Source organism: Cucurbita pepo, chromosome LG20 (assembly GCF_002806865.2).
Source record: "Cucurbita pepo subsp. pepo cultivar mu-cu-16 chromosome LG20, ASM280686v2, whole genome shotgun sequence".
NCBI lineage: Eukaryota > Viridiplantae > Streptophyta > Magnoliopsida > Cucurbitales > Cucurbitaceae > Cucurbita > Cucurbita pepo.
This window is the reverse complement of record NC_036657.1, coordinates 1,494,862-1,522,686: the sequence shown is the minus strand read 5'-3', so window position 1 is coordinate 1,522,686 and position 27,825 is coordinate 1,494,862. Positions and strand designations below refer to the sequence as shown.

Genomic DNA, 27,825 nt, shown 5'->3' with positions numbered 1-27,825 from the left:
CTGGTCCAAAAAACGTTATTGGGCCTATTTTGCTTTGGTCTGAACTGTACACTATAGCAAAGCTGACCCAAAAGATTATTGGGCCTACTTTGCTCGGGCTGGACTGTGCTCTATAATAGTGCTGGCCCAAAACGTTATTGGGCCTAATTTGCTTTGGTCTGAACTATGCTCTATAGCAGCGATGGTCCAAAACGTTATTGGGCCTAATTTACTTTAGTTTGAACTGTGTTTTGTACCAGGCTGGCCCAAAAAATTATTGGGCCTACTTTGCTGTGGCCTGTACTGTACCTTGTAGCTTCTCTGGCCCAAATTTTTATTGGGCCTAGTTTGCTTTGGTCTGAACTGTGGCTTATAGCATCATTGACTAATTCATGGAGTTAGCGTTTCGATGAGATGTTGAACAAATATTAAATTACTGTGATATAATTTTTTAAAATAGCTTAAATATATGGATTTAGTTTATTAATTTTTCTTTTTGTGTAGAAAATTTCGCAAAATTTAATTATGTTGTAAAATTAGAAAGTAGGCCAAAAATATAAAGAAAGTCGAAGCTTGGGAGGATAAAGTACAAAGGCACACTCGCGTGGAAAGAGAGGGACGACACCCGATTAGACCTGCCCTTCTTGTTTTGCAGCAAAATTCAAATCTCACAGTCCATTGTTGCTTTGGGATCTGCTGGTAAGTTCTTGAAATGACGCTCTTTTTCCCGCTCGTGCTTATGAGTGAAAACATTAGCTTGATCTTTCCCGAAGCAAACTAATTGCGAGTTTTCTATTCTGATTTGTGATTCGATTTGTGATATCCCGCTTCTTTAATCCGACATGCGATTCCATATTTGATGTTGCTATATCATACATTTGTTGGGCCAATTAAACTGGTTGATAGCTAACAGTTGAAGAATCGTGTCTATTTATGCGTATTCCGGGCGCTGGATGAGGCGGCTTCTGTTATGCAATTTGCGATAGCGTCGGCCAGTTTTGGGAATATCTTATTAGTCTACTCAATTGGGTTTTTGTTCAGGTTTTTGCTTGATTGGTTATTATAGGCCGAAGGCTTACTCGGTCTAATGTCTATTGTTTTTCCGTATATAGTTCCAGTTTTTATAATGTTTCGAATGGGCGTTATGAAATCTTGAGCTTTCCTTTCATGCATCATATTGCTCATTTACAGATTACAATCTAATACCGAGAAACTCTTGTTGCTTGAGTTCTCTTATAAAAATAGATTTCTTAGAGACGAATATACATTCCACTCGAGGTAGGCAAAATGGAGTTTAAGAGATCAATTCTATCCTGAAAGACAGCATATTAGCCTTGTTGGTGCTCACCGAACACTTTGATAATCTATTATACCTGTGCATCGGTTAAATTATGGATCTATGAGCTCAATACCTGTTAAGGATAAGAATGAACCTCACCATTTCACTCACCAAAACGTCAACTATGCTAACTTTTTGGATGCTAAGGAAAGTTCAGCAATGTTCCTGAACGGCCCTTCAGCATTTTCCAGTCATTGCTCATATACTATTGCAGTGCTATAACTATTGCAATTGTGCTGCCCAGTGGCGTCTGAGTTACAATCATACATATAGTATGCAGAAATAACATAGTCAAGATAGAAACTTTGATCAAAGATTTTCCTTTACCTTCATCATGTTATTTATACTGTTAAATATATATGTGCCATCACACACGTTTACCGGTCTTTTATGTTATTTCTGTATTTTATTATTATCTATAACCAGAAGTATTCTTTTGATAAAGCTATATAAATCTAGGGCACCGCCCTCTGAAATGGATCAAGGAAGCTGAATTTTGATTCTCCTTTATTCTCCCTGAATGCTGATTATCCCACCAGACATTTTCTAACTTTGAACACATGGACTCCAGGTTTTCAGTCGAGTGCTGAAGCTTTACATTGGTGGACAAGATTACAATCTGCAAGATGATTATCTGAATGCTGAAGCTCTCTGTTACTTCAAGCGTATGGTTTTGCCGACACTGTACTGTGTTTTATTCATGGCATTTTTTGTTGAGGTTGCCCCCATCAAGTCTAACTAGATGGAAAGAAATGTGAAAAGAGGTACCATAGATCAACATAGTAACTATGAACAAGTTCGACTTACTAATTTGGAAGCAAGAAATCAGGGAGTTGGGTCTACAAATCAAAGATCTTTCCAAGATCCATCAAGCAACATCAGCACTAACATTCGACCCCCTGAATATAATATGCTAGTTGGAGCTAGTCCTGGCCACAATTACTCCATTCAAACTGGCGAGGAATTTGCACTTGAATTTATGCGGGAAAGGGTGAATGCCAAGCATCACTTTATTCCCACCAATAGTCCTGACCTGGGTGTCTCAACTGGGTACATGGATTTAAAAGGCATTATGGGAATTCCCCATGCAAGTTCAGATAGTGGATCTAGCATTGCCATGCTCAACCCTGTAGAAAAAGATCACGTCCAACATTTTGAAAGAGGGGGCTTGTCACATGAAGAAAAAAGTTCATATAATTCAATGAGGTTTGTCCCAAGAGCCTCATCTAGAAATGATGTCAGTCGGTTTCATGGTTTTACATCTTCGGGAGCATCTGATAGCTCTACAAGAAAGATGAAATTCCTGTGCAGTTTTGGTGGTAAAATCATGCCTCGCCCTAGTGATGGTAAACTTAGATATGCTGGGGGTGAAACACGTATTATCCATATAACCAAGGATATTTCTTGGTCGAAACTGCTGCAGAAAACATCAACAATTTATGATCAAGTTCACACTATTAAATATCAGCTACCTGGTGAGGATCTTGATGCATTGGTTTCTGTATCTTGTGATGAGGATTTGCAGAACATGATGGAGGAATGTAATGTACCAGAAAATGGGGGGTCAACAAAGCCGAGAATGTTCTTGTTTTCTATTTCTGATTTGGAGGATGCTCAAATTGGTGTTGGTAGTACAGAGGGTGGTTCAGAGATTGAATATGTAATTGCTGTAAATGGTATGGACCTCAGTTCAAGAAGGAACTCAACGCCCTTGGGTAATACTCCAGGAAACAATATAGACGAGCTACTTGCCCTCAATGTTGGATCAGAGAATGGTCAAGTTGCCCCAGAATTGCCTGATAACATGAAATCATCTTTGACCATAGCTGCACCTTCATTTTCTCAATCTTCTCAAACCATTTGGACAAATTTCTCCAGTGGTTTTAAGTCCAATTTGCAGCCATCGTCTGGACAAAAGTTGCAGCAAGGTGAACTTGGGCCTTCCCAACTCTCATCTTTCCACCCCATGCAGTGCTTACCTGAAAAAGTTGGAAAATCTTCAGTCCCTTCCTCTATTCAGTCCCAACATGATTACGTTCTTAATAACAATGCAACACCTGTAGAAAATATATCTTCAGTGCCCAGCAAGGGATATGTGTATGAGCATGGTGGCTTGGCTACAGACTATCCTGTCAGTGGTTTTCACGCAAAAGATTCAGATGCGCTGTTAAAGGAGGGGAAAATTACAGAGACCTCAACTTCAAAGCTGAGTGAACCTGATAAAATCCAATCATTGGAGAAGGAGGTATCATTTAAGGATGCACAAATAAAAAGGGAAGGTTCGCTCCACAAAATTGATGAAACTAATGAAAGTAAAAAATTTGAACACGAATACTTAGCTTCATCAAACCCAAGTGATGCTTCTGTTTTGAGCTATAACTCAAAAGCAGTGCAAGTAATTAATTCGGACACAGATTTAGGATCAAATTTTCTGCTTATGAAAAGCAACAAGCATCAGGATCCTTCTCAAGAATCAGTGCCTTTGGAAGCAAGTAATGAAGGGAACAAGAGGACTGAAGATAAATTTTCATCCGATGGACTTCCAACCTCTGGGTTTGGTGCCTCTGAGGCTGATGAAACAGAATTTAGCTACACTGAACCAATTTTACCTCCGCGTGTTTTTCACTCTGAAAGGATTCCAAGGGAGCAGGCTGAATTGAACCGTTTATCCAAGTCTGATGATTCCTTTGGCTCTCAGTTTCTGAGAACTCAGGGAAACACTGATTATTCTCAGACACTTACTGAATCTGCTGAAACATTGCTTGATGGGAATGTGACTTTGCAGTCTGAGCAATCTGTTTCATCTTCAAAGGCAGGGGTACCACGTGGAAATTGTCAAGCTCTAGAAGATGGATTAGGGGCATTTGAAAAGTACAAAACATCAGCAGATGCGAATAATAAAACAATGAATATTTCAGGTGAGCATGATGGGTCTGAGGTCAGTGATATGTCCAATATTAAAATTCCATCTGCCTATAGGAAGGAAACAGGTGGTTTGGCCCCGGCAAGTGAAGAAGTTTCTTACAAACATAAGGAGGAATCTTCCATGGATCCATTAGAATCAGGCTGGATTGATGGAAGTACACATAAGAACCATAGAAATGAAACTCAAGAGCATGCAGAGTCTTCATCCTTGACAGAGAACCCTGGTAAGAATGTTACTCATGTAGAGCCTGGAGTTGGTATTGGCACTTCAGAGCACGGGGACATTCTTATTGATATTAATGACCGCTTTCCACGTGATTTCCTTTCTGATATATTCTCAAAAGCCAGAAACTCGGAAAATATTTCTGGCATCAATCCATTGCATGGTAATGGAGCTGGCTTGAGCTTGAATGTGGAGAATCATGAGCCTAAGCGTTGGTCATACTTCAGAAATTTGGTTCAGGAGGAGTTTGTCGGAAAAGATATTTCCCTTATGGATCAAGACCACCCAGGCTTCTCTTCCTCACTTGAAAACGTTGAAGAAGGGGGTACCATGAACAGGTATCCCCCTTTAAATTCAGATGTAGGTGCCATTTATCACAGAGACTCTCATATCAATTTGGATGACAACATTCAGCAGGAATCACGTCTGCTCACTGGACCCAGCTCCACAAATTTATTTACAGATAATGATTCATCAAAGCTCAAGGACAATGAAAGCATGCAGTTGGATGAACCTATCTCTAAAGCCCCACAAGCTGAGAATGTATATACGTCAATTGCATTCTTTCGATTATAATTTTCATCTCCAGATTATTGCTTTCCTCTCACTGCATTTCCCATATATCTTCTTGTTTAGGATGCAAAGTTGGATATCCAAGATATTGGTGTACCTCTCGTTGATTTTTATCTTGAAGAAATTGATATTAGTACATTGCAGGTATGAATCTCACTCTTGATTCCCTTAATATTCCCTTAATACATGCAACTAAGTAAAAGTTGAACATTCCTTTTTTTTTTTTTTTCCGCACTTTTGTAACATTTCATTGGATTATTTATTATAAAATGCTAATTTTGTTTAGTGCTATGAAGTTGAGGCTTTGAACAGTTGTGAGTTGATTTACTTTCCCTCCATTAAATTGTTGACTGTCTTTTGGATGGCCTGACAGATAATTAAGAATGAGGATCTTGAAGAGCAACGAGAATTGGGTTCTGGCACATTTGGGACAGTGTATCATGGGAAGTGGCGAGGAACAGATGTAGCAATTAAACGGATAAAGAAAAGCTGCTTCACCTGTAGGTCCTCAGAGCAAGAAAGATTGGTGAGTTAAATTTCATTTGAATGGTTTCCCACAGGTTATTATCTCCCTTTAGTAGTCAATTGGACACTGGTTTGATGGTGTAATACTTCCAGAGTAGTGGGATGGGAAACCAGTTACAGTTTCGAACTTTCATTATCAACTGTAGAACCAACAAACAATTTCCCCCACTGGCATTCTGAAAAACTTAGCTGTTAGAGCAGCTGGTTATATGTGTTGGTGTAGTAGCAGCAATCTTATTGCGAATCCCTCTTTCAACAATTTCATTTGCTCAAGCAGGCAGCATGTCTCCTGCAGTCACGGATGTCACATTGTACTGCTGAGTTGGTTTATTTTAAAACAAATAGGAATCGATTTTTATTTTTATTTTTATTGTTATTTATTTTCATGTCACGATGCTCTAATTTACATAGTGAATTTATAATTTCAGACTGTAGAGTTTTGGCGTGAAGCTGACATTCTTTCGAAGCTTCACCATCCAAATGTGGTGGCCTTTTATGGAGTGGTGCAGGATGGACCAGGTGGGACATTGGCCACAGTGACTGAATTCATGGTCAATGGCTCCTTGCGGAATGTTTTACTTAGCAAAGACCGGTAATCTCTTAGTTTCAAGTTATCTTGCATACACTTGAAATGTTCAAGTCTTCAGGAGAACTCTTTTGGTTCTCATTCTTTACACGTTATGCAAGAGTTCCAGGTACCTGGATCGACGTAAGAGGCTCATTATTGCCATGGATGCAGCATTTGGAATGGAATATCTGCATTCAAAGAATATTGTGCACTTTGATTTGAAATGTGACAACCTGCTTGTCAACTTGAAAGATCCTTTTCGGCCAATTTGCAAGGTATTTGATGCAGCACTGTACTTGAAGAGAATTTCTATTTGTGAGTTCTTTCACCTGCATTGTTTACTTTTCTCTTGGTTTTGTTATAAAGGTTGGAGATTTTGGCTTGTCAAAAATAAAGAGGAACACCTTAGTTACTGGTGGCGTGAGAGGGACCCTTCCGTGGATGGCTCCTGAACTACTTAATGGTAGCAGCAGCAAGGTTTCTGAAAAGGTAAGATATCGAGACTCATTTCTACTATCACAACTTAAGAAGAGCAATAAACATGTATTGCTGATGGTTTATGGATTAAAAAAATAAAACAGAAACTATAGGAAAATGCAAGAAATTTCCAACTTTTGTTTATCTGTTTTTACGGTTTTTAGGTCTCTTTTCTGATCCATCTATAGTTGTGATTGGAGGGTCTTCATAGTAGATGTTATATTATTATTTACCTTTATTTTGGCTGAGGTATTTTTAATAAATTAATTTATTTAGCCTTCATTTCATTTAGATTAGGGCTATATAGCTAACTATATAAGACACCGATGCAGCCCTTCTCTATTAATTAATTAACAGAGATGTTGACATTATCATAAGATTTCCATCAATATGAAACTAAATGTAAACAGATAAAAGAACTTAAGGCTCGTGAAAGTTATTCTACAAAACATCTAAAACTAAAACACGCAGCATCCAAACTTTGAATTAACAATTGATTTTGCTAAAAAGAAACGAAGAATCAAAGAAGGGTAAGGAAACATACAAAAAAAGGTACCAATGCCAAGCTGATTCAGAAATACCGAAATCTGTTTGCTTCAATGTGCCTACTATCTGTCTTTGAGGGCGAGAGATCATTCGGGGACGTGGGCTTCTCCCCCAACCTTCCCCATGATTACAAAGCCAAATTGCTGAACAAATATGTTTTTCTGTTATTAACTTCTTAAATAAATAACAAAAGGCTACCAAACAATATTTCAATTTTAAAAACCCAACTTATAAGTATAGAGCAAAAAGTACCCCGAGTGCCCTGTTGGTTTCATGACTAAAAGTAGATTGAATCATGGGTTTCATTTGTCATAAGTTCTGCCCATTATATGTGGCTATTGGCCACGTAGTTCTGATTTTTTTACTTCTGCTTGTCAGGTTGATGTATTCTCCTTTGGTATTGTCCTATGGGAGATCCTCACCGGAGAGGAGCCTTATGCAAATATGCACTACGGAGCAATCATAGGTGTGAAAAAGAAAAGGGAAAAAAGCACTATTTTCATGTTTCCTTGGGTTGTATTTAACTCACAAACCTGGTTGGTTTATGCAACTGGAAAAGCTTGCAGGATCGCATAGTATTGCCTAAAAATGATTTCTGAAAATTCCGCACCCCCCAACTTCGCTTTACATACTGCATTTATATCTAGAAGGTTTTTAATTCTGAATTTGATGATTTCCTCCTTCATTCTTCATTCAGGAGGCATAGTGAACAACACGTTGAGACCACCCGTTCCGAGCTTCTGCGACCCTGACTGGAGATTGCTGATGGAACAGTGCTGGTCTCCTGACCCAGTAGTCCGGCCATCTTTCACAGATATAGCAAGCCGCTTGCGTGTGATGTCTACGGCTGCCCAGACAAGATCACCACAGAATCAGACACCGAAGTAATAGTCTTCGATGATTTATACATAACCTACTTTGCTTTGCTTCCCGAGTTAGCATGGACAAGAGTTCCTTACCTGGATGTACTCGGTTACCTGTATTAGGCGAGTGTATTACTTAGAAATATATGAATAATAAGGGGCTGCGTCTGGATAAACGGAATTGTAGGTTGGTTTCAGATATCATCATCAATAGCGATATTGTGGTTTATGCGACACCTGAGGAATTGATTCATATGTAAAGTCAATTATTTATGACCACAGTGAATATATACAACAAGAAAACATTGGTTACCAGCCAGTTGAAGTACCTATTGGGATTTTGTCTCTACGATTCTTTACTTTTACATGTTAATTGTCTAGACAAGCGTTGTTTGTATGTTCGTTCGTGTTTTTTTTTTTTTTTTTTTTTTTTTTTTTTTTTTTTTTTTNGTAAAGTTAACTACTGTGAATCTAATTAATATTCAACCTAATATTTAGTGGGCAACGTTTATAAATGTATTCTAGAACACATTTTGAGCCATTGCTTAAATTGCGAATCCAACTTTCAGATATAGGCTACTAAATACAAACACATATTTGAAAATATAAAATATTTCTGTTTATTTTAACCGAACGGGGACTCAGAAATTTTTTTCTTACAGATGCTAAACAGTCATACATAGAATGTTTGGCCAACATTAAGCAAACTCTCATGCGGAATATTGAACATCGCGCTGTTATCTCTGCAGATCTTCCTAAGAAATGCATATACATAATCAATGGCGATCTTTTTGAAGAGGCTGGAGTCCCTCCTAGCTGTCATTACTGTATTTCCAAGAATGTGTACAACGCCGACATTTTTACAGCTAACCAAGAACTCTAACTCATCTATTTCAGTCTGATGGTTTGCTTGATTGGATGGTGCCATGATTTGGTTCTGATTCAATGGAGAATTGGCAAGCTGAATCGAGTCTGCCGTACAAAGGTTTGTAAATTCCATAGACGAGCAAGTTGAATTAAGGGTGTTCAATGGGAACTCTGTAACTGTTTCATTTTGTGGATCAAGTAGGCTCGACACGTCCGAATCTGAAGACCCGCCATCCATCAAAGACTCGAGTCGAACAAATAAGAAGAGGCTATCAAAGAGTTTCTTCTCAAAGTCATCATCTTTCTTGTGGAGGTCTTTGTAACCATATCTAGCTACACAGCGAAACATGCGAAAGTTCTTAGGTCCAATCCGTTTTACCAAAAATCTCTCTTCTTCCGGGATTGTGCAGACAGGCAAACACTTCAAACAGACAAAAACCACAACAGAATGAATGGCGGGTAAGTTTGTGATGAAGTGTGAAAAGATGTGGGGGACTCCACTTGCTAGTTCTGTGTACACGAGTCCTATCCCAGGTACCCTTACAAGTCCTAAACTGGGGCCAAGGCTAAGAATCCATGCCATTGAAACCTTAGTGTGCATCTCAATCTCATAACGTTTGGCCGTACCATAATGCCAAGTGTACATGATGATGAAAAACGCTGTTGCTATAACCAATGGAACCCACCCACCTTGATAAACCTTCTGGATAACTGAGGAGAGGTAGAAACCCTCCACGAGCAGTGATAACCAAGTGAAGAGCAGGACTAGAGCCCAGTGGGAGTGCCACACTAGTATCATTATTAAAGTCATGAGGCATGTGGTTACCAACATCACTATGATCACTGCTGTCCCTGTTGTGACATAGAAAATATGAATATATTAGAACCATGGTAGGTACTCTTATCACTATTCAAGCACATAATCAATAGATCTATTCTAGAAAATTTTGTATGACGATACAAAGCTACATGAGGTAGACAATGGGCACGTCAAAACTGCAGAGCGATAACTATGAAAATCGGTTCCAACAAAATTATATATGATCGCAGACTTCAATATTTGAACAAATTACTATGATGGAAACCACTGGATAGATGAACATCAAGATGTTGAAAAGAGTCGAGCTTACCTGAAGCATTTCCAATTTGGCTTTGATTTTTGAACCCAGCTGTCACGGCAATGCAAAGGACCATCAGGATCCAATTAATATCAGGAATATATATTTGATTACGGAACGTCTTAGAAGTATGAACAACTTTAACTCTTGGAAAGCAACCAAGTGCAAGGGCTTGCTTGATTAATGAAAAGGTTGCAGATATGGTGGCTTGGCTAGCAACGATCGCGGCGGTAGTTGCAACAAAAAATACTGGCCAATATATACTGTCTGCAGAATGAACATCTTATACTCAGTTCCAAGGCAACATTCACACTTTGAAAGATACATATACTTTATTGGGGAAAGATTACGATATTGAAAAACACTTTTGGGAAGGTTAAAAGTACATCGGAAAATGCTAATAATGAGCTTCCCTCAATCTGTTTCCCCAACTTTTTCATTCAATCTAGGAGTGCATGAGAAAGTCCTAAATCAATATTCCCACAAACTAAATTCAGAACAAACCTGGAATTGAATGGTAGAAGGCACCGGCAACATAATTTGGGTTTTTCATGAGATAGGCAGCTTGTCCAGAGTAGGCTAAAAGAAGGCAAGGAAATACAACAACTGTAAAAGCAATTTGTATGGAGGAAACTGGAAAATGGGATAGGTCTGCAAAAAGTGCTTCAGTTCCTGTAATATATTGTCATATTAGACGTCAGAAATTCCAACTTGATCACTTGACATTCTTTACTGATAACAGCATCTAATATCTTACCTGTAATACTAAGCATGATCCCTCCAAGGGATATCCATCCAACTTTCCCTCCCCTTTTGAAGTACCGATATATATATACTGGAGAAAAGGCTCTAAGGACACCGTTATCATACTTACAGATGTTATAAATGCCGATGCCTCCTATTAAGATGAACCACAGAAAAACTACCGGGGCAAAAAGCCAACCAACTTTATCTGTGCCATAACGTTGCATGGTAAACAAGAAAATAAGTATGACAATAGCAACAAGAACAGCTACATCTGGAGCAAAGAATGAGAATTTGAATTATTAAAAATGAGAATATTGAAAGAGCAAGGGCAAAGGAATGTTTCAGGACCAGAGAGATACCATTGCTTATTTTTGTACGACCAACATTGATCCCCCCAACAGCAGAAAGAACTGCATATTATAATAAGGCCAATCAAATATTAATGCAACTAAATCTCAAAATTTCATGCTAGCAAATTAAAAAATTTAGTCTTATTCAAAGTTTAGGATGCACCAAAATCTTCCAAATGTGTGACAAATAAGTACCGCATGTGACTTCTTTGGCACTGAAAGTATTACATGAACAAAATTGACACATAGAACTAGCCACACTTGGGTGGACATGAAACTTCTAAAAGGTCGTGCGTGAATACTCCCAACATGTAGCTATGTTTTGCAATGACTATTTCATCTAATTCTCCAATCCGTCTACATTTTGTATGATCACTAAAAGATTCTATAAGAAAATATAAATACTTTTCAAGGTTTAAAAACTAAGTAACAAGTACCTGAAATAGCAGGTGTTAGAATCCCATCCCCAATCACCATGCAAGAGCCAACAAGAACGAGAACAAGAATTGCGTGTTTCTTAACACGATGTCCTTCCAGCCATCTCTTAGTTTTTGCAGCAAATGATTGTTCACGGTACTTGGAACAACTATAGGTTGTAAGCTTCTCATCACTGTGGTCATGGTTAGGGATAGTTCCTATTTTAGCATGACGGCATAGTAATGAATATAGAGCAAATGTCCCACCTGCATCAAGGGAGAGCAAGGAGTCCCTCATCAATATCAAATAGGAATCTTGATATCATTTAATATTTTTACTCTAAATAAATTTTACTTCCTTATCAATAACTAACTTCCAAGATAGATAAACTACGTTACGCAAAAGAACTTGATCTCTACACTTAAATTTCTTTCATAAAGTCTTTTCGTCCCAAGTTGGTTTCTTGCGTCCTTTATTTATCCATCTGTGACATGAAATCATCGGGACAAGTATCTCATTCTAAAATAAACACAGATAACTTTTAATTACATTTGTAAGGAACATTGATTGATAATGCCTAAAGAATGTATGAGTTCCTAACATCTACTGTGAAAAAAAGAACTTAGAAATTGTAACAATAGACCTTTCTTTTATCATATTCTTACAAGCGCAACAGCAAATATGTTCTTGAGTAGAGGTAACTTACAGTTGGAAACAAATTACCTTGACCATCGTCATTTGCCTTGCAGACAATAAACACGTACTTGATGAGGGGAATGAGAGTTAGAGAGTATATAATCAATGAAAGAGCTCCTATCAAGTCCTCTGTATTTTCAACTCCATCGGGGAACGTGTTATAGAAGACATATAAAGGGGAAGTGCCCAAATCTCCGTAGACTATTCCAAGGCTTTGGAATGCAAGTTGTAGAATTTTAAATACAGAATGTTCCTGATGGAAAATACGAGCTATGAATCATCTGGAAAAGCAAATCACCCATAGATCTTTCCAACACACACACACACACACACACACACACACACACACATTTGGATATGCTAAAATTCACTATTACTAAAAGAGAGCAAGAAATGAATAGAGTTCCATGTCAAACGAAGAAAAGAGGGTCAGATGCATGTGTTGAGCTTCCAAATTTTAGACACGCACCACACACTAAGTGGGAGGAAGGGATTTGCAACAAACCTTTTCCTGATGCGCATTTCTTATCCGCCTAGCCTCCTCCTCCATTGGCTGGTCCAACTGCTGATCCAAAACCCAGATACTACTATCTCTATCGTCAGTATCCTCAACAGCCTTGCGTCCTGACGCCATTTTTTGAAAATATGGAATCTTTCTTTTTAAAGCTTATTAACTTCTGTATATCGTCTTTCACAACAACTCGACGGTATTTCCAAACCGCTGCGACTGTAAAAGAGAAATGTAACGAGAAAGCACCACGACTAGATGTCGGTTCCTATGTAGAACAGCAGACTAAATTCACAATTGATTTGTTTTCAATCTCAGAGTAGAAATGAACACGAAATCCCACCGATAAGTTTCAACTGAGAAAACACAAAAGGATTTGGAGCTCGAAGAACCCGATCCGACAGGGTACCCGCTAACGAAGCAACAGATCAATTAGCAGAAACCCCGGGAAAACTCAGAGCTCCAATTACAGGCAAACAGGAAGAAAACCACATCAGAAATCAGAAAACTGCCAAAAGAAGGAGAAGAAATCCAGAAGGGTAAACTCGCTCATCAACCAAAATGAAGCTGAGGTAAATTTGACTTAACCATGCGAATCGATTGTACAGTAAGAGATGAACAATCCGAGATCTTGATTAAATCAGACATGGTTATTTATTATATTGAAAATCAATCATATCTGGAGGTAGCTGCGGAGGAGGGTGACAAATTTATGGTCTATGACAACGCAGACTGATCAGTACGAAAACATTGAATAATAATCGAGGACATTAAAACGATTATTTAATTGCCTAGTCATCGCTACATATATTATAAACATGATGTACATTGCGTAGGGTAACACGCAAATATCGCTCGAATTTCCGTTCGTAATTTCACTCGGAAGTTCACAAGTTCAATAAGAGCGTACTGAAATGGTTCATCAGTCTTGTAGTGGCAGAGCCATCAATAGACAAATAAGGAATTTCTTGACGATGGTGTTAGAAAGTCGAGAGATGAGAAGGACAGAGGATTTTACCTCCAACGGCTTCTTTGAAACTGACAGAACACCATCGTTGAAAGTGAAACTCCCCTGGCCTTACAAATTCTTTGTCCTCGTTTTTTTCCTCTTATTTTCTTCACATTGAACAACGATTTCCATGGACGTTTCAAATTTGGTCTCTCCTCTCTACTGCTCTGTTTCAAGTGATTTCAATTCTCAACCTAATTTGTCTGATTTTGATGATCGGAATTTGATCCAAACACCACAATCAGCGGCTTCCGTTTACACGAGAAAAGGCCGTCTCTGTTACAGTCGCATCCATCTCTTGTCGAACCAAATCGGGAGGTTGAAGACGAAAGAATTAAACAGAATCATACAAGCTTTATTGCTGGTGGTTACCGTATTATTATTATTTTCTTTTGTTTTTTTCTGTCTCATTCCACGTCATAATTTGTCGTTTCTTAATTTTTGGATAAAGTTTAGTAGCTGCATAGTCAATTTCTTAAATTATTTTGTAATATTTTCAAATGATAATAATGTAATTAATCAATAATATTTGAAGTCAAACTAAAAATGTTAATTAATTATACATTAAATATTGATAATGTAATTAATTAAACTAAGAGTCAACCATATTTGATTATGGAATAATGTTGGTATAATCTCTAAAATATTTTTTTAGTACTTTATGTACCCTACTTGACTCGAGTACTTTAGCCCTTATTTTCATTAAACCTTCCGCTTCACGAACCTGACATGCATCCTAGCTCTCGAGACTCTTTCATAGAATTTCAATAATTTCTTCTTCTCCTAAAAACCCACAGGAGCAGAGTTGATGCTCCCACATCCATATCATGTGTTGTTAAAGCAAGTGTATGATTTGAAATTCGAGTTATTTCCCAGAACAACACTCAACTGTACGTGCCCTGAAAGTGAAAAAAATCACCATAGCCAACATATATCTTACCAGTAATGCGAAGGAGAAAGAATCACGGACGACCATCAATCGAAAGCTCAAAAAGGAAGTGAAGGATCACTCGCTCATTGAAGAAAGGGCACGATCAAAGATTCTATGAAGGACCCTAAAGCAAGTAGATGTATCGATTACGTTCATCTCATAAAAATGTTCCTTTTCACTCCAAAATTCAAGCTAAACTAAACCAACACTTATTGATCTTCTTCGATCAACTCTGTTTCGATGAGTCGTGCATTAAAAAGAAAAATGCTAAATTCAAGAAAGTATATCTAACAGATTTGATTCACTCTCCCTGTTCCATCAATGAATCAAATGAACTATACATAGAAAATTTGGCCAACGTTTAATAAACTCTCATGAGGAACATTGAAAATCACACTATTCTCCCTGCAAATCTTCCTAAGAAAGGCATATACGTAATCCACAGCTATCCTCTTGAAGAATTTCGATTCCCTTGTTCTAATTACAGTGTTTCCCAGAATGTGCACCACCCCAGCATCTCTACACCTAATCAAGAACTCAATCTCATCGCTATCAGTATGGTTGCTGCTTGCTTGCTCACATGATCTTACTGTGTTAGATCCAACCGGCACGATTGAGTCAACTGACGAGAGGGTAGTGCCCACATTGGATGAAGCTGGTGCTGCATTGCCATGGCTGGCAATCAACAGGCCGTCCCTTGAACGCTCAGTTTGCTGCCCATACAAACTGTACTCATCAGAGTCTGAACAACCCTCCATCATGGATTCAAGCCTGACAAAGAGAAAGATGCTATCAAAAAGCTTTTTCTCAAAATCATCATCTTTTTTGTGGAGGTCTTTGTAACCATATCTAGCAACGCAACGAAACATGTGGAAATCCTTTGTTCCTATCCGCTTGACAAGGAATCTTTCTTCCTCTGGCACTGTGTAGACTGGGAGATATTTCACACAGACAAACACAACGACAGAATGGATAGCTGGGAGATTAGTAATGAAATGGGAAAATATGTGAGGTACGCCGCTTGCTAGCTCGGTATAGACAAGCCCAATTCCAGGAACGCGGACGAGTCCTAGACTGGGACCAAGACCGAGAACCCATGCCATTGAAACTTTACTGTGCAGCTCGAATTCGTATCGTTTAACAGTACCATAATGCCACACGTACATGATGATAAGAAAGGCTGCAGCAATCACTAAGGGAACCCAGCCACCTTGATCAACCTTGAAGAGAACAGCTGAAAAGTAACCGCATTCCACAACAAGCGAGAGTCCAGTGAATATCAGGGCGATGATCCAATGACAGCGCCACACCAAGATCATGATTAGAATCATGAGCAGTGTGGTCACAAGCATGACTACCACAACCGCTGTCCCTGTTGAAAGAAGGAGATGGAGAGGATTAAATGAAGTTCTATACACCATCAGTTAAATGCATGAATAACTAACTCCATATTGCTACTAATTTCAATCATTTCTCCTGTATGCAAGTCAATATAAGCAACCGAATTGTGCCAAAAGGAACAGGAGTTTAACTATTGGATCTCATGTTCCATTATTAAGAGAGCGATAGTGATCTAATCCTCAATTTGCGTACACATCTTGTCATTCTAAATTGAATGGTGGGTCTTTCTTGTTGAGGATTGTTGGGAGGGAGTCCTACATTGACGAATTAAGGGGATGATCATGAGCTTATAAGCAAGAAACACTATCTCCATTGGTTTGAGGCCTTTTGGGGAAACCAAAAGCAAAGCCATGAGAGCTTATGCTCAAAGTGGACAATATCATACCATTGTGGAGAGTCATGATTCCTAACATGGTATCAGAGTCATGCCCTTAATTTAGTCATGTTAATAGAATCCTCAACTGTCGAACAAAGAAGTTGTGAGCCTCGAAGGTGTAGTCAAAAGTGACTCAAGTGTCGAACAAAAGGTGTACTTTGTTCGAGGGTTCTAGAGAAAGGAGTTGAGCCTCAATTAAGAGGAGGCTGTTCGAGGGTCCATAGGCCTCAGGGGAGGCTCTATGGTGTACTTCGTTCGAGGGGAGGATTGTTGGGAGGAAGTCCCACGTTGGCTGGCTAATTAAGGGGATGATCATAGGTTTATAAGCCAGGAACATCATCTTCATTGATATGAGGCCTTTCGGGGAAACCCAAAGTAAAGCGATGAGAGCTTATGTTCAAAGTGGACAATATCATAGCATTGTGGAGAGTCGTGATTCCTAACGTTCCTATCACCAAAAATTAGAGAACAGGTTGCTTGCAGGCTGGAGGGACCCATTACCTTAGTTTCTACAACAGCTTGAGTATGGTAATTGGAAGCCTAATTTGGTCAGACAGCTCAGCTGATAGAATATACCTTTCAGGATAGAGAGGGGGTGGGTGATATGTTCAAATAGCATCAATGATACAGTAACGTTATGACTTTTTCTGGGAAACATACAGAACTGAGGATATGAACAAACAACAGAGAACCACTTACCATAAGCATTTCCAATTTGACTTTGATTCTTAAATCCTGCTGTCACAGCAATGCACAGAACCATGAGAATCCAGTTAATATCTGGAACATATATCTGACCAAGGAAATTCTTTGAGGTATGAACAACTTTAACTCTTGGAAAGCAGCCATGAGCAAGAGCCTGCTTGATTATTGAAAATGTTGCAGATATAGTGGCTTGACTAGCAACCACAGCAGCAGCCGTTGCAACAACAAACACGGGCCAATATATGGAATCTGCAAAGAGAGATGTCAGTCACGATGGTTGGGAGGGAGTCCCACATTGATTAATTTAGGGAATGATCATAAGGTGTATAAGTAAGGAATACATCTTCATCGGTTTGAGGCCTTTTGGGGAAGCCCAAGGGAAGGATTGTTGAGGATCGTTGGGAAGGAGTCCCACGTTGACTAATTTAGGAAATGATCCTGGGTTCATAAGGAATATATCTCCACTGGTATGAGGCCTTTTGGGGAAGCCCAAAACAAAGCCATGAGAGCTTATGCTCAAAGTGGACAATATCATACCATTGTGGAGAGTCGTGATTCCTAACAAGCGCATCATTTCACTCGGGCAATGCTGCAGGTCTCACTCAAGCAAGTGTCATTTAGATACCAAAGAGAAAGAAAGAGGACCTGGTATTGAATGGTAGAAGACATCAGCCACATGCTCCGTATTGTTCATAAGGTAGGCAGCCTGTCCAGAGTATGCCAAGAGAAGGCAAGGAAAAACAACTACTGTAAAAGCAATCTGTATAGCTGCTACACGAAAATGAGCCAAATCCGCAAATAAAGCCTCTGTGCCTGAATTTACAACCAATCATTAGAAATATAAACAAAACAAAATGTTGAATGTCTAAGTGCATTTAAGGTGATGATATTACCTGTTATACTCAGCAACACGCCTCCGAGGGACGTCCAACCATCCATCCCTCGCCTTCTAAAATAGTGAAAAATATACACAGGTGAAAAGGCTCGTAGAATCGTTTTATCATATTTCCAGATGTTGAACATGCCTATACCTCCAATTAATAGAAACCAAAGTAGCACAACTGGAGCAAAGAGCCAACCAACTCTATCAGTACCATAGCGTTGCAAGCTGAATAATCCCACTAGTATTACAACAGCAACAAGCACAACTACATCTGCACCACGTAAAACAACAAAAGTTTTTCAGACCTTGTAGGAAAAAACAACATAAACTAGAAACAAGGTTACTGTATCAGCTCAAGGTCGCCTGAAGATATTGTCCTCTTTGGACTTTCCGTTTTAGGCTTTCTCTCAAGGTTTTTAAAACGTCTGAGAGAGGTTTCCACATCTTTATAAGAAATGTTTTGTTCTCTCTCCAACCAATGTGGGGATCTCACAATTTACCCCCTTAGGGGCCCAACATCCTCGCTGGCACACTTCCTGAACAGCCGAACCCACAACCAGCAGATATTGTCTTTTTTGGGCTTTCCTTCCAGGTTTTTAAAATGCGTCTTTAGGGAGAGGTTTCCACGCCCTTATAAGGAATGTTTCGTTCCCCTCTCCAACCGATGTGAAAGAAAATTTAATTTCAGAATCAGCTCAATACCACTGCTCACATGGGGGTGGTTGACTTTGATCCCTCCCGCAGCAGATAAAACTGTTAATGACAGTAAGGTCCATAATTATTTGTTTACAGAAGCAAAACGAATTCCAAAACAATCAAGTAATTCATAAACATACTATCCAAGTGGGAGCCCTTGGAGTGATTGGTTAAAGAAAATAATACCCGATATTGCAGGAGTGAGAATTCCATCTCCAACAACCATGGAAGTGCCAACAAGAACAAGAATGAGCAAAGCATTCTTCCTGGATGATCGTTTTTCAAGCCATCCTTTAGTTTTAGCAGCAAATGAGTGCTCATGAAATTTAGAGCGGCTATACGTTGTTAGCTCTTCATCAGTTCGATGTTGGTTTGGAATAGTTTTTACTTTTGCATGACGACATAACAAGGAGTAAAGAGCAAATGTTCCACCTACACAGACAGCTTAACTTAGAGGAAATGCAACCTATATCAACACATATGTTTCTTTGCACTACAGATTCTTGAGTTCTTAAGTCTACAATTGTTTGAAAATGGGCCTATACACAAATGGCTTGCTTACCTTGACCATTGTCATTTGCTTTACACACGATAAATACATACTTTATGAGTGGAATGAGAGTAAGAGAGTATATAATTAATGAAAGTGCTCCAATTACATCCTCCGGATCAGATATCCCATGAGGAAATGTATTGTAGAAAACGTATAGAGGAGAAGTCCCCAAATCTCCATAAACCACTCCAAGGCTTTGATATGCAAGTCGAAGAAGCAACAATACCGAGAATTTCTGGAAAATGTAAGATCTTATCAGATCAATGAATGGCAGCCTATCATATCATATCATATCATAAGACCCTAGATATAACTGAGAGATTAAGAACCAGTTGCTACCTTCTCTTTGTACATGTTACTAAGTCTCCCAGCTTCTTCGTCCATAGGCTGATCCAGCTTCTGGTCTAGAACCCACATACTTCCCTTCGTTTCAGAGTCCTCATCAATTTCTACTCTCGATGTCATCTTAGTTTCAGATTGAACCCAGTTTCTATAAAACAATCTTCAATAAACCCAACAACAGAGCCCTGATCTTACTTCGAAATCTGTATTCAATATGAAAAACGAAGTGGGTACTAGACAAGTTCAACTTACAAGCTTGGATGAACAGAGCGATCCAAGCAGAACTTCAACGGATGCAGATTCCAGATGAACAACTATGAACCAGAGGGTTTCCCCAACCTAGGGAAAACAATCAATGAAGAAAAAGAAAACAAACAATAATTCGTACTTATCGCTTCGACCGGCAAATTCACGGAGGTTTCTTTCAACCCAGAAAAATTCAGAGAGACCCAAAAAACGAAGCACAGAGGAGAGGTAGGGCCATGTCCTTTTACAGAGCAGAGAAGCAGAGGACGTGCTATAACCGAGACGTTTGAGGCCTCGCTTTCAAAAGCTGTTTTGGATGTTTTTCAAGTATAGACAAAAGACCCATTTCTGCAACTACTTCCATAGACAACCCAATTCATCAAAGAGGGAAATCGGTGAGAGAAAAGTAGGAAGGCGCTGTTCCTTTTTTAAAATTCATTGTCAGTCCACGCAGCTCGCAGTGAAACATCCAAATTCCATTGCAAAAACCAGCACGTCTCTCTTCTCATAATCTTCAACTCACATTATTCTCCCCATTAAGTGGGCTGATGCAAACAGTTACTTCAAAATCAACAACAGATTTTTGCATCAAATTTGGATTCTGAAGATGGGTCTGTGAGGAAGCTGGAAGAACAAACAAGAACACTCGTCAATTCGTCTTTGATCGTCGGAGGCTCCCGTGATTGGGTTTGTATAATCTGGTGGCAGTCAGAATTTGATTCCATCAATTAAATTTCTATCAACTTCCTTAACACTAATTGTCAACGAGGTAATTATGAAAATGGAAGCTTAATTAATAGTTGGATCATTTGAGTTTTTCCAGAAATTAAAAAGAATAATTACGGAATAATCCAGTTCAATTACGGTTCAATAATTATTCTGTAATTTTTCTTTTTTAAAGAAAAATCGAATAATTTATTAGCAAAAATAAATAAATTGCCAACCTAATCATAATCAAATTCTTCTTTTTATATTTGAATTTCAGATTGTTAGTTGCTAATTTAATCGATAAATTGTGATTCAAAAGAGATAACATTTATATAAATTTTAAATTTGAGTTATTAAAATAATTACTAAAAAAAATATGTGACATGAAATAATGAAATAAATTAGTTAAACATTTGATTGACCGATCTTATAAATTAAAATTATTATATTTAAATTATCAAACGAAACACTAATATATATATTATAGTTTATATTTAATATATTTAAAGCATACTACTAAATTTTAATTTATATTTGTGTCGTAATTTTTTTTACGTGGGTAATCTTGAATTAATGTATTATTAATTAATATTATATTATTAAATTATTATAGGTAGATTTTTCTCGCATATTATCGAACAAAAAAATTTGCGTAGATAATCTTTTGAATAAATAAATAATATATATAGTGTATCTCTTCATATTTGGAATAAATAACTAAATTATTCATTCTACAAATTATAAAATATTTTTAAAGTCATGAAAAATAAAAGAAAATAAAATAGAGAAGCATTTAAATAGTATTTGTGAAGATTAGATCTTAGATCTAGGACCTTAAGGTGGCTAATCTTGACTATTTATTGATTAAATTTTAATTCAAGGTCAGCCATTAATTATATTTTCGAAAAAAAAATATAAATATAATTTAAAAGAAAATTTGTTATTATAGTTTGATAAAAAAATTCATAACTAGTTTATAAAGACTTTATAATTAATTAAAATAAATGCGTTAGTTGGGTGATAAAAACCGTGAAGTTGAAGGCGATACATAACAGACCAAAGCGGACAATATCTGTAAACAGTACGCTTGGGATGTTACAAATAGTATCAGAGCCAGACATCGAGCAGTGTGATAGTGAGGATGCTGGCCCCAAAGGAGTAGACTGACTGGGTTAGAGAGGGGAACGAAGCATTTCTTATAAATGTGTGAAAATTTCTCCCTAGTAGATGCGTTTAAAAAACCGTGAGACTGACGAACAATACATAATGAGCCAAAGCGGATCATATCTGCTAGTGACGACGACCTAGAACAAAAAATCCGAATCCAAATACCACCATACTATTCAAGATTATCGTCACAACCTCTTAAGTCCTATTTTTCATCCATATTTTTGAATGAGATCAAGAGCTGTATCATTTGAATGCACAGATAACTCATAAATCCACCTAAGCCAAACCTTATTCACCACCAAGGGCTCACTTTCTTCATAACCAACAGTAAACAAGCCAAAAAACTCTAACCCAATATAGAGAAAGAACATAAGAAATGGTAATACAACTGCTACCGTAGCTAATTATCCTACAGAGACTGGTTGTGTTTTCTGTGGTTGGAGTAAACACATTTAGTGGGGCAATTCCACAATCTAGATATCAAGAAAGAAGACAAATTTCACTTAAAGGTTTCACCAAGCTTTGATGGCATTCAAACAGCAGCAGCCAACATATCAGAGCAGATAACAGAGTTCAAGATGCGAGTCCATGAAAATGCTTGAACAATATTTCTACCCCACAATCAGTCTCTAAGAAAAACACCAAAGAAAGTTGAAGCCAAAGCAGCTGGATGTTATATCATTAGCTAGTTTCCAGTGTGCCCAATAAGAACAGAAAGAACAATCCTCATGCTTAGTGGGTGCGACTTATCAGAATTGAAGAGTGAATTAACTCAAACTGCCCAACCCCACCGCTAGTAGATATTGTCCTCTTTGGACTTTGGAGAGGGTCTAGCCCTACTCTAACTAGTGTCTAGCACCGTCTAGGACACCATTTGTAACAGCCCAAGCCTACCACTAGTAAATATTGTCTGTTTTAATCCGTTACATATCACCATCAGTCTCACGATTTTAAAACGCGTCTGCTAGGGAGAGGGTTCCACACCCTTATAAGGAATGTTTCGTTCTCCTCTCCAACCAATGTGGGATCTCCCATAAACAATCAATCTAGATGAAGCCATATTCTAATATAGCATTGGAGTAGAAAAGCTGCACAAACCAGAAGAAAATAGAGTATACAAAAAGAAGAAGAAAAAACGAGGACCCCACTAGCTCTACAAAGAGTAAGGCAATGTTGCAATCATCAATCCCATTTGAGACATAATCATGTGAAAGCTTGAACAACGAACACATAACAACAAGATCAGAACTTCCCCATCAACATACAAGTAATCCATGGCAGTGTGCAGTAAAATCCCACCACCAATTCAAAGACAAGTACTTGACTGATCCTTAGAAATTATTCAGGATCAAATACAAGTAATAGTAGGTATAAAATCAGACGAAAAATTAGATAACAGATTGTTTAAATACTCTCCTTTTTACAACATATCATTCCATATCCCCTAAAAGGCTAAAACATTAGATAACAGACTGTCTTTTCCCCTACCTCATGCATCTAAATTTTCCATTTGAATGCTACTTTTGAGAGGTACATACTCACCAAGATATCCACCCAAATGGTCATGTAAAGCGAGCTTATCGATTCCCTGATGGTGAAAGCTCTTGCAGACATAGTAAAACACACTCTGAACCAACAATCCCACCAAGTTCACAATCACCAAAACGCCAACCAGAAAGCCACCAACGATAATCCTCATAAAAACCCCATGTCCATCATCACCGTGAACGACCACAGCCCCAAATATGACATTAATTGTCGCGCAGATGGCCAAATACGCAAATACAAGCACCGCCGCAAAACGGGTTTTGCCCATAAGCAATTCGTAGCTCTTTTTCATGGCGGCAAATCCATAAATCGGTTCAAGCACCGACACGACGCTAGCCAAATGCCATAAGGCGGTGATGTAAACATGTACAACTAGAAACAGGATGAAGATTACAACAACGGAGAAGAAGAACAAAATGTAATTCTGGGTGTCAATTGCAAGGATAAGGAGTATCAAGAACACGAAAAATATGAAGTTATAGATAATCATGAGGAGAGAAACCCAGAGGAAAGTGACGAAAAGGCGCTTAAAAACCTTGGGAATGGCGGAGATAGTTGAGGAATAGGAAACGGGCTTGGAAGTATAGAGGGAAGCGACGGTGAAGACGACGGCGGCGGTGGAGAGAAGAGAAAAAGCGAAGAGGAAAATAAGGTAGCAAAATTGGAAGGTAAGGAGCTCGGTCCATCGATGACGGGTCTGAGCGGGGTCGGCGAAAGGGTTTTGGAGCTGGACGAGAAGTGGGTGGGTGAAGAGGGAGTGGGCTAAGATGGCGAAAGAAAGGGGGAAGATGAAGGTAAGAGTTATGAGATAGAAGGTTTTAGGGGAGCGCTTCGGGATGAAGATTGATTCTCTGAGAATGTCGGGAATGGTCAAGAATTGAAGCTCTTCTGGGGCTAGATCCATGGCTTCTTTCAATGGGAAATCTTCGATTTCGAAATTGAAATGTTTCGAGGAAGACGAGGAAGAGGGATCTAATTCGAAACAAAATTAGGTCAAATGGATAAGATCAGATCGGACATGGAAGAAGATCTTGAAATTTGCAGACAGAGGAAATTGGGGAAGACGGAGGTGGAGTCAACAGCGCGAAAAGTGACGATGCCCACCGCCACGATCCCATTTTATTTTATTTTATTTTTATTTAATTATATGATATAAATTAAAATCCGATATATTTACATCAAAATTAAATTAATTATATTCCAACATAAATATGATTCTTTTAGTAACTATGATTTTTGGTAAATGAATTTGAATTTAATTGGTATCTAAAATTGGAAATTAGTTTCTAATATTCAATGAATAATAAAGATTCTTAGTTGACCTAATTGAATGATATAATATTTTATATATTTTTATCTAAATTTTGTTTCCCTGCATTTTTTAAACGAGTATGCTATTTATTTTATTTTCTATACTCAAAATATAAATTAAATTAAATTTATTGTTTTTAAAACTTTATAAGAAATTTCAAATAAAATTTATCGGCCAAACACAAACCAATTAGCAACTAACAAGGACAGGATCAGATCCACAGTGACAAATCATTTACAGAAGAAAAAAAAGATTCTGAATGTCAAAGGGAGAGTGGATTGTGAGATCCCACAATAATTAGAGAAAATGAAACATTACTCATAATGTATTGTGATGTTCCACATTGGTTGGAAGGAGAACAAATCACCCTTTACAAGGGTGTGGAAACCTTCCCTAGCAAACGCGTTTTAAAGCACTGAGGGGAAGCCCGAGAGAGAAAGTCCAAAGAGGACAATATCCGCTAGTGGTGGATCTGGGTCGTTACAAATGGTATCAGAGCAAGACACCGAACGATGTGCCAGTCTTCTCGCTATTCCCCGAAGGGGGTAGACACGAGGTGGTGTGCCAGTAAGGACGTTGGTCCCGAAGGAGGGTGGATTGTGATGTCCCACATTGGTTGGGGGAGAACAAATAACCATTTACAAGGGTGAGGACAATATCTCCCAGCAATGGATATAGGTTGTTACATGGATAGGAAGTCAAGTCCAAAGAAGACAAAATCTGTTAACCATCAATTAGGGTTGTTACATTCTATCAACTCGTTGTCGATAGTCTTGAGCGAGCCGAACGTGACATATCGAAAGGTGGCGTCAGACAGGATCCGATCCACAGTGACAAATAGTTGGTTATTATTGTTTCCACCGTTTGAATTTATGGTGCTTATGAGGCAAAATTATGGAAAATCAGTTTCTATGAACCTTGCTTTATTCAAGTACAACACATTCAATCTTACACTTAGTTTTTACAAATATCATATTTTATTTGGTTTGAAGATCATCAGATTCTGTCTTGAGCTGTTTCTCAATCCTTAAATTTCCCAAACCACATCTTTCTTCCAACCAACCAATTATGTCAGCAAACACAACATCAATGTTTTCAACTGTCTCTCCATACAGCAATCCATGCCACATCTCTGGATATGTCTTCAAGCTCTTGTCCCAGCTCGACGCCTTCTCAAGGAGTTGCTTGCTCACCGATATATCGGTCACTCGATCCGCCTCCCCATGGAGGATTATGAACGGTAACGAAACCTATTAAACTACCACTAAACTCAAAAGCTCGAAAAAGATTAATTCATTCAAACGACGAAGAAATAGCAAACCTCTTCGAGTCGTTTCTCGAGATCTAAACTAATCCTTAGAAGTTCATTTCCAGTGTTCAAACGAGGCCTCCCTTTGAAACAATAAGGATTATTTCTGACCTGTTGATTTCATTATCATTAATATAAACAGTTTTACATTGTAAAAACAGAGGAGATTAATAATTATTACCTGATGTCTAATCTCAGGAACTTTGAAAGCAACATCAATGATATCTTGGGTTGGAATTATCTTCCATGTGGGTATCACTTTGCAAAGCTTTGTCAGTATATTTACAACAATTGGCTTTGGTTTAACATCCTCTGCAATCTGCCAAAAACAGGGGAATCTTTTGAGCTTCAAAGTTTAAACTCATTCAAAAACAGAGCCAAGACATGGGCATACTTTACACATTGGTGCAACCAAGACAGCACCATCCCAATAATCTGGCTTCTTTCTGTGCAATAACAGAGCCACTGCCCCTCCCATTGACTCCCCTAATAGATACCTTCTTTTGCCCATGTTCTCTTTCCTTTCTGGGTATTAAAAAACATAGTTTTTAACGAAGACCCATGTAAAAATTTTCAGTTAAAACCCATAAAAATTGAATCTTTTGCATTGGGAAGATAAGATACCAGAAGTGGCTGTGAAGTGATTGGAGCAATCCTCCACCACATGATCAAAGCTTGTAATATAGCCTTGCAGCCCATCTGATTTCCCATGGCCTTCGTAATCAATCCCATAAACCGCAAACCCTGCCCTTGCAAGCCGAATTGCAGTGCCTATAAACCAAATCAATTATAATTTGATCTTACGAATATAATGTTTCATGTGGTGGAAGGGTATTTACTGTTCATGGTGATGCTGCATTCCATCGCGTACCCATGGCAGATAAAGATCAAGCCCTTTGGTTCCTTATCCTTTGGAAGCCATTCGCACGTGAAAAGCTTCAACCCACGTGAGTTCATTACAAACCCCTGCAAAACGAGAATGATTTGTAGATTTATAAGTAAGGAATATTATCCATCTCAGGTCTTATATTCAAACGGGACAATATTAAGGCCAGGCTAACCTCTTGATACACGAGCCCATCCTGCCCATCCTGTGTTCGAGCGGCCTGCAACACATTAAAAAACGAGTTAGAGAGAGAGAGAACGAGATAGAACAGAGAGGAAGAGAGAGAAAAAGACCATGGAGAAGGTTTTTTCTTAGCAAAAAAACGAAGAAGATTGGATATTTGTGAAGCCCCCGTTGTAAGCTTTAAAAAGGGTTCGAGGATTGGAACAGCGCAGGCGACTGCCTGTGCATGTCGAGTAGCCTCGTTGGACCTGTTTTGGTTCACCACGGCTTAGCCACTCATTTCCTTGTCAACTTTCTAAATAAGGCGAAATTGCCCGTAAAGATTTTAGCTCTTTCTGGGACAATTTTGTTTCAAATTACTTTCCGTTACAATCATTTGATAAAATATTATTTTATTTTATTACACAATTATTATAATTTATTATAATTTTTTTTTTTCATGATTTTGTCATTAGTACTAATTATTTTGGCATTAAACGTAGTTAATTAAATGTAATTAAGAAGATTTAGATGTCAATCAAAAATGTTTTTTTTATTTATTATTTATAGATATTTTAGTGTTTAAATTGTAATTTTAAAGAATGTTTTAAGTAATTAAATACATTTTCCAAAAATGTCAATGATTATGTAATAACTATTTTTAGTTAAAATTATTCAAACTATGTGAGGGAATAATTTTATAAATTTAGTTATATATTTATTAAAATTATATTTTATATAATCATTTTAATATTTGAATGTACCATATCCTACTCTAATTATAAATAATTTATATATTTTTTTAACAAATTTATTTAGAGATAGATTTGATTTTTAGAAATTAAAATAAAATAAAATATAACTAAT

At 38.0% G+C, this 27,825-nt stretch overlaps 5 protein-coding genes across 11 annotated transcripts; 1 reads left to right on the top strand and 4 right to left on the bottom strand.

The window, feature by feature from the left end:
* Positions 1 to 533: 533 nt before the first annotated feature.
* On the top strand, positions 534 to 8,350 carry LOC111782750. The gene is made up of 9 exons (XM_023663551.1): positions 534 to 678; positions 1,890 to 5,009; positions 5,103 to 5,183; positions 5,413 to 5,565; positions 5,993 to 6,156; positions 6,260 to 6,407; positions 6,499 to 6,621; positions 7,534 to 7,621; positions 7,853 to 8,350. Exons 2-9 carry the CDS (start codon positions 2,061 to 2,063, stop codon positions 8,041 to 8,043), a joined length of 3,897 nt encoding a protein of 1,298 aa, XP_023519319.1. The 5' UTR covers positions 534 to 678; positions 1,890 to 2,060; the 3' UTR covers positions 8,044 to 8,350.
* Positions 8,351 to 8,614: 264 nt separating this feature from the next.
* Positions 8,615 to 14,067, bottom strand: LOC111782749 (potassium transporter 11-like). Of its 3 annotated transcripts, none has more exons than XM_023663549.1 (9): positions 13,740 to 14,066; positions 12,719 to 13,229; positions 12,241 to 12,466; positions 11,538 to 11,783; positions 11,110 to 11,160; positions 10,761 to 11,021; positions 10,508 to 10,675; positions 10,016 to 10,270; positions 8,615 to 9,737 (listed from the first exon to the last, which is right to left on the bottom strand). In XM_023663549.1, exons 2-9 carry the CDS (start codon positions 12,845 to 12,847, stop codon positions 8,692 to 8,694), a joined length of 2,382 nt encoding a protein of 793 aa, XP_023519317.1. In that variant the 5' UTR covers positions 12,848 to 13,229; positions 13,740 to 14,066; the 3' UTR covers positions 8,615 to 8,691. The 3 variants fall into 3 exon arrangements, with proteins under 3 accessions (XP_023519317.1, XP_023519316.1, XP_023519318.1); XM_023663548.1 differs by having other exon boundaries at positions 12,719 to 12,940; XM_023663550.1 differs by having other exon boundaries at positions 10,761 to 10,955; positions 12,719 to 14,067.
* An 842-nt stretch (positions 14,068 to 14,909) lies between these two features.
* Positions 14,910 to 20,601, bottom strand: LOC111782876 (potassium transporter 11-like). 5 transcript variants are annotated; one of them, XM_023663707.1, is made up of 10 exons: positions 20,006 to 20,601; positions 19,870 to 19,901; positions 19,615 to 19,765; positions 19,285 to 19,510; positions 18,909 to 19,154; positions 18,729 to 18,779; positions 18,037 to 18,297; positions 17,789 to 17,956; positions 17,138 to 17,392; positions 14,910 to 16,033 (listed from the first exon to the last, which is right to left on the bottom strand). In XM_023663707.1, exons 3-10 carry the CDS (start codon positions 19,738 to 19,740, stop codon positions 14,997 to 14,999), a joined length of 2,370 nt encoding a protein of 789 aa, XP_023519475.1. In that variant the 5' UTR covers positions 19,741 to 19,765; positions 19,870 to 19,901; positions 20,006 to 20,601; the 3' UTR covers positions 14,910 to 14,996. The 5 variants fall into 5 exon arrangements, with proteins under 5 accessions (XP_023519475.1, XP_023519474.1, XP_023519472.1 ...); XM_023663706.1 differs by having other exon boundaries at positions 19,615 to 19,777; positions 20,006 to 20,600; XM_023663704.1 differs by having other exon boundaries at positions 19,615 to 19,777; positions 19,870 to 20,600.
* A 2,347-nt stretch (positions 20,602 to 22,948) lies between these two features.
* On the bottom strand, positions 22,949 to 24,388 carry LOC111782492. Its single transcript, XM_023663253.1, has one exon. The coding sequence runs from the start codon at positions 24,191 to 24,193 to the stop codon at positions 23,231 to 23,233; it is 963 nt and encodes a 320-aa protein (XP_023519021.1). The 5' UTR covers positions 24,194 to 24,388; the 3' UTR covers positions 22,949 to 23,230.
* Positions 24,389 to 25,522: 1,134 nt separating this feature from the next.
* LOC111783443 (caffeoylshikimate esterase-like) lies at positions 25,523 to 27,121 on the bottom strand. The gene is made up of 8 exons (XM_023664370.1): positions 27,090 to 27,121; positions 26,972 to 27,016; positions 26,750 to 26,876; positions 26,535 to 26,681; positions 26,305 to 26,435; positions 26,092 to 26,229; positions 25,923 to 26,021; positions 25,523 to 25,851 (listed from the first exon to the last, which is right to left on the bottom strand). The coding sequence occupies exons 1-8, from the start codon at positions 27,090 to 27,092 to the stop codon at positions 25,579 to 25,581; spliced, it is 963 nt and encodes a 320-aa protein (XP_023520138.1). The 5' UTR covers positions 27,093 to 27,121; the 3' UTR covers positions 25,523 to 25,578.
* Between the last annotated feature and the right edge of the window lie 704 nt (positions 27,122 to 27,825).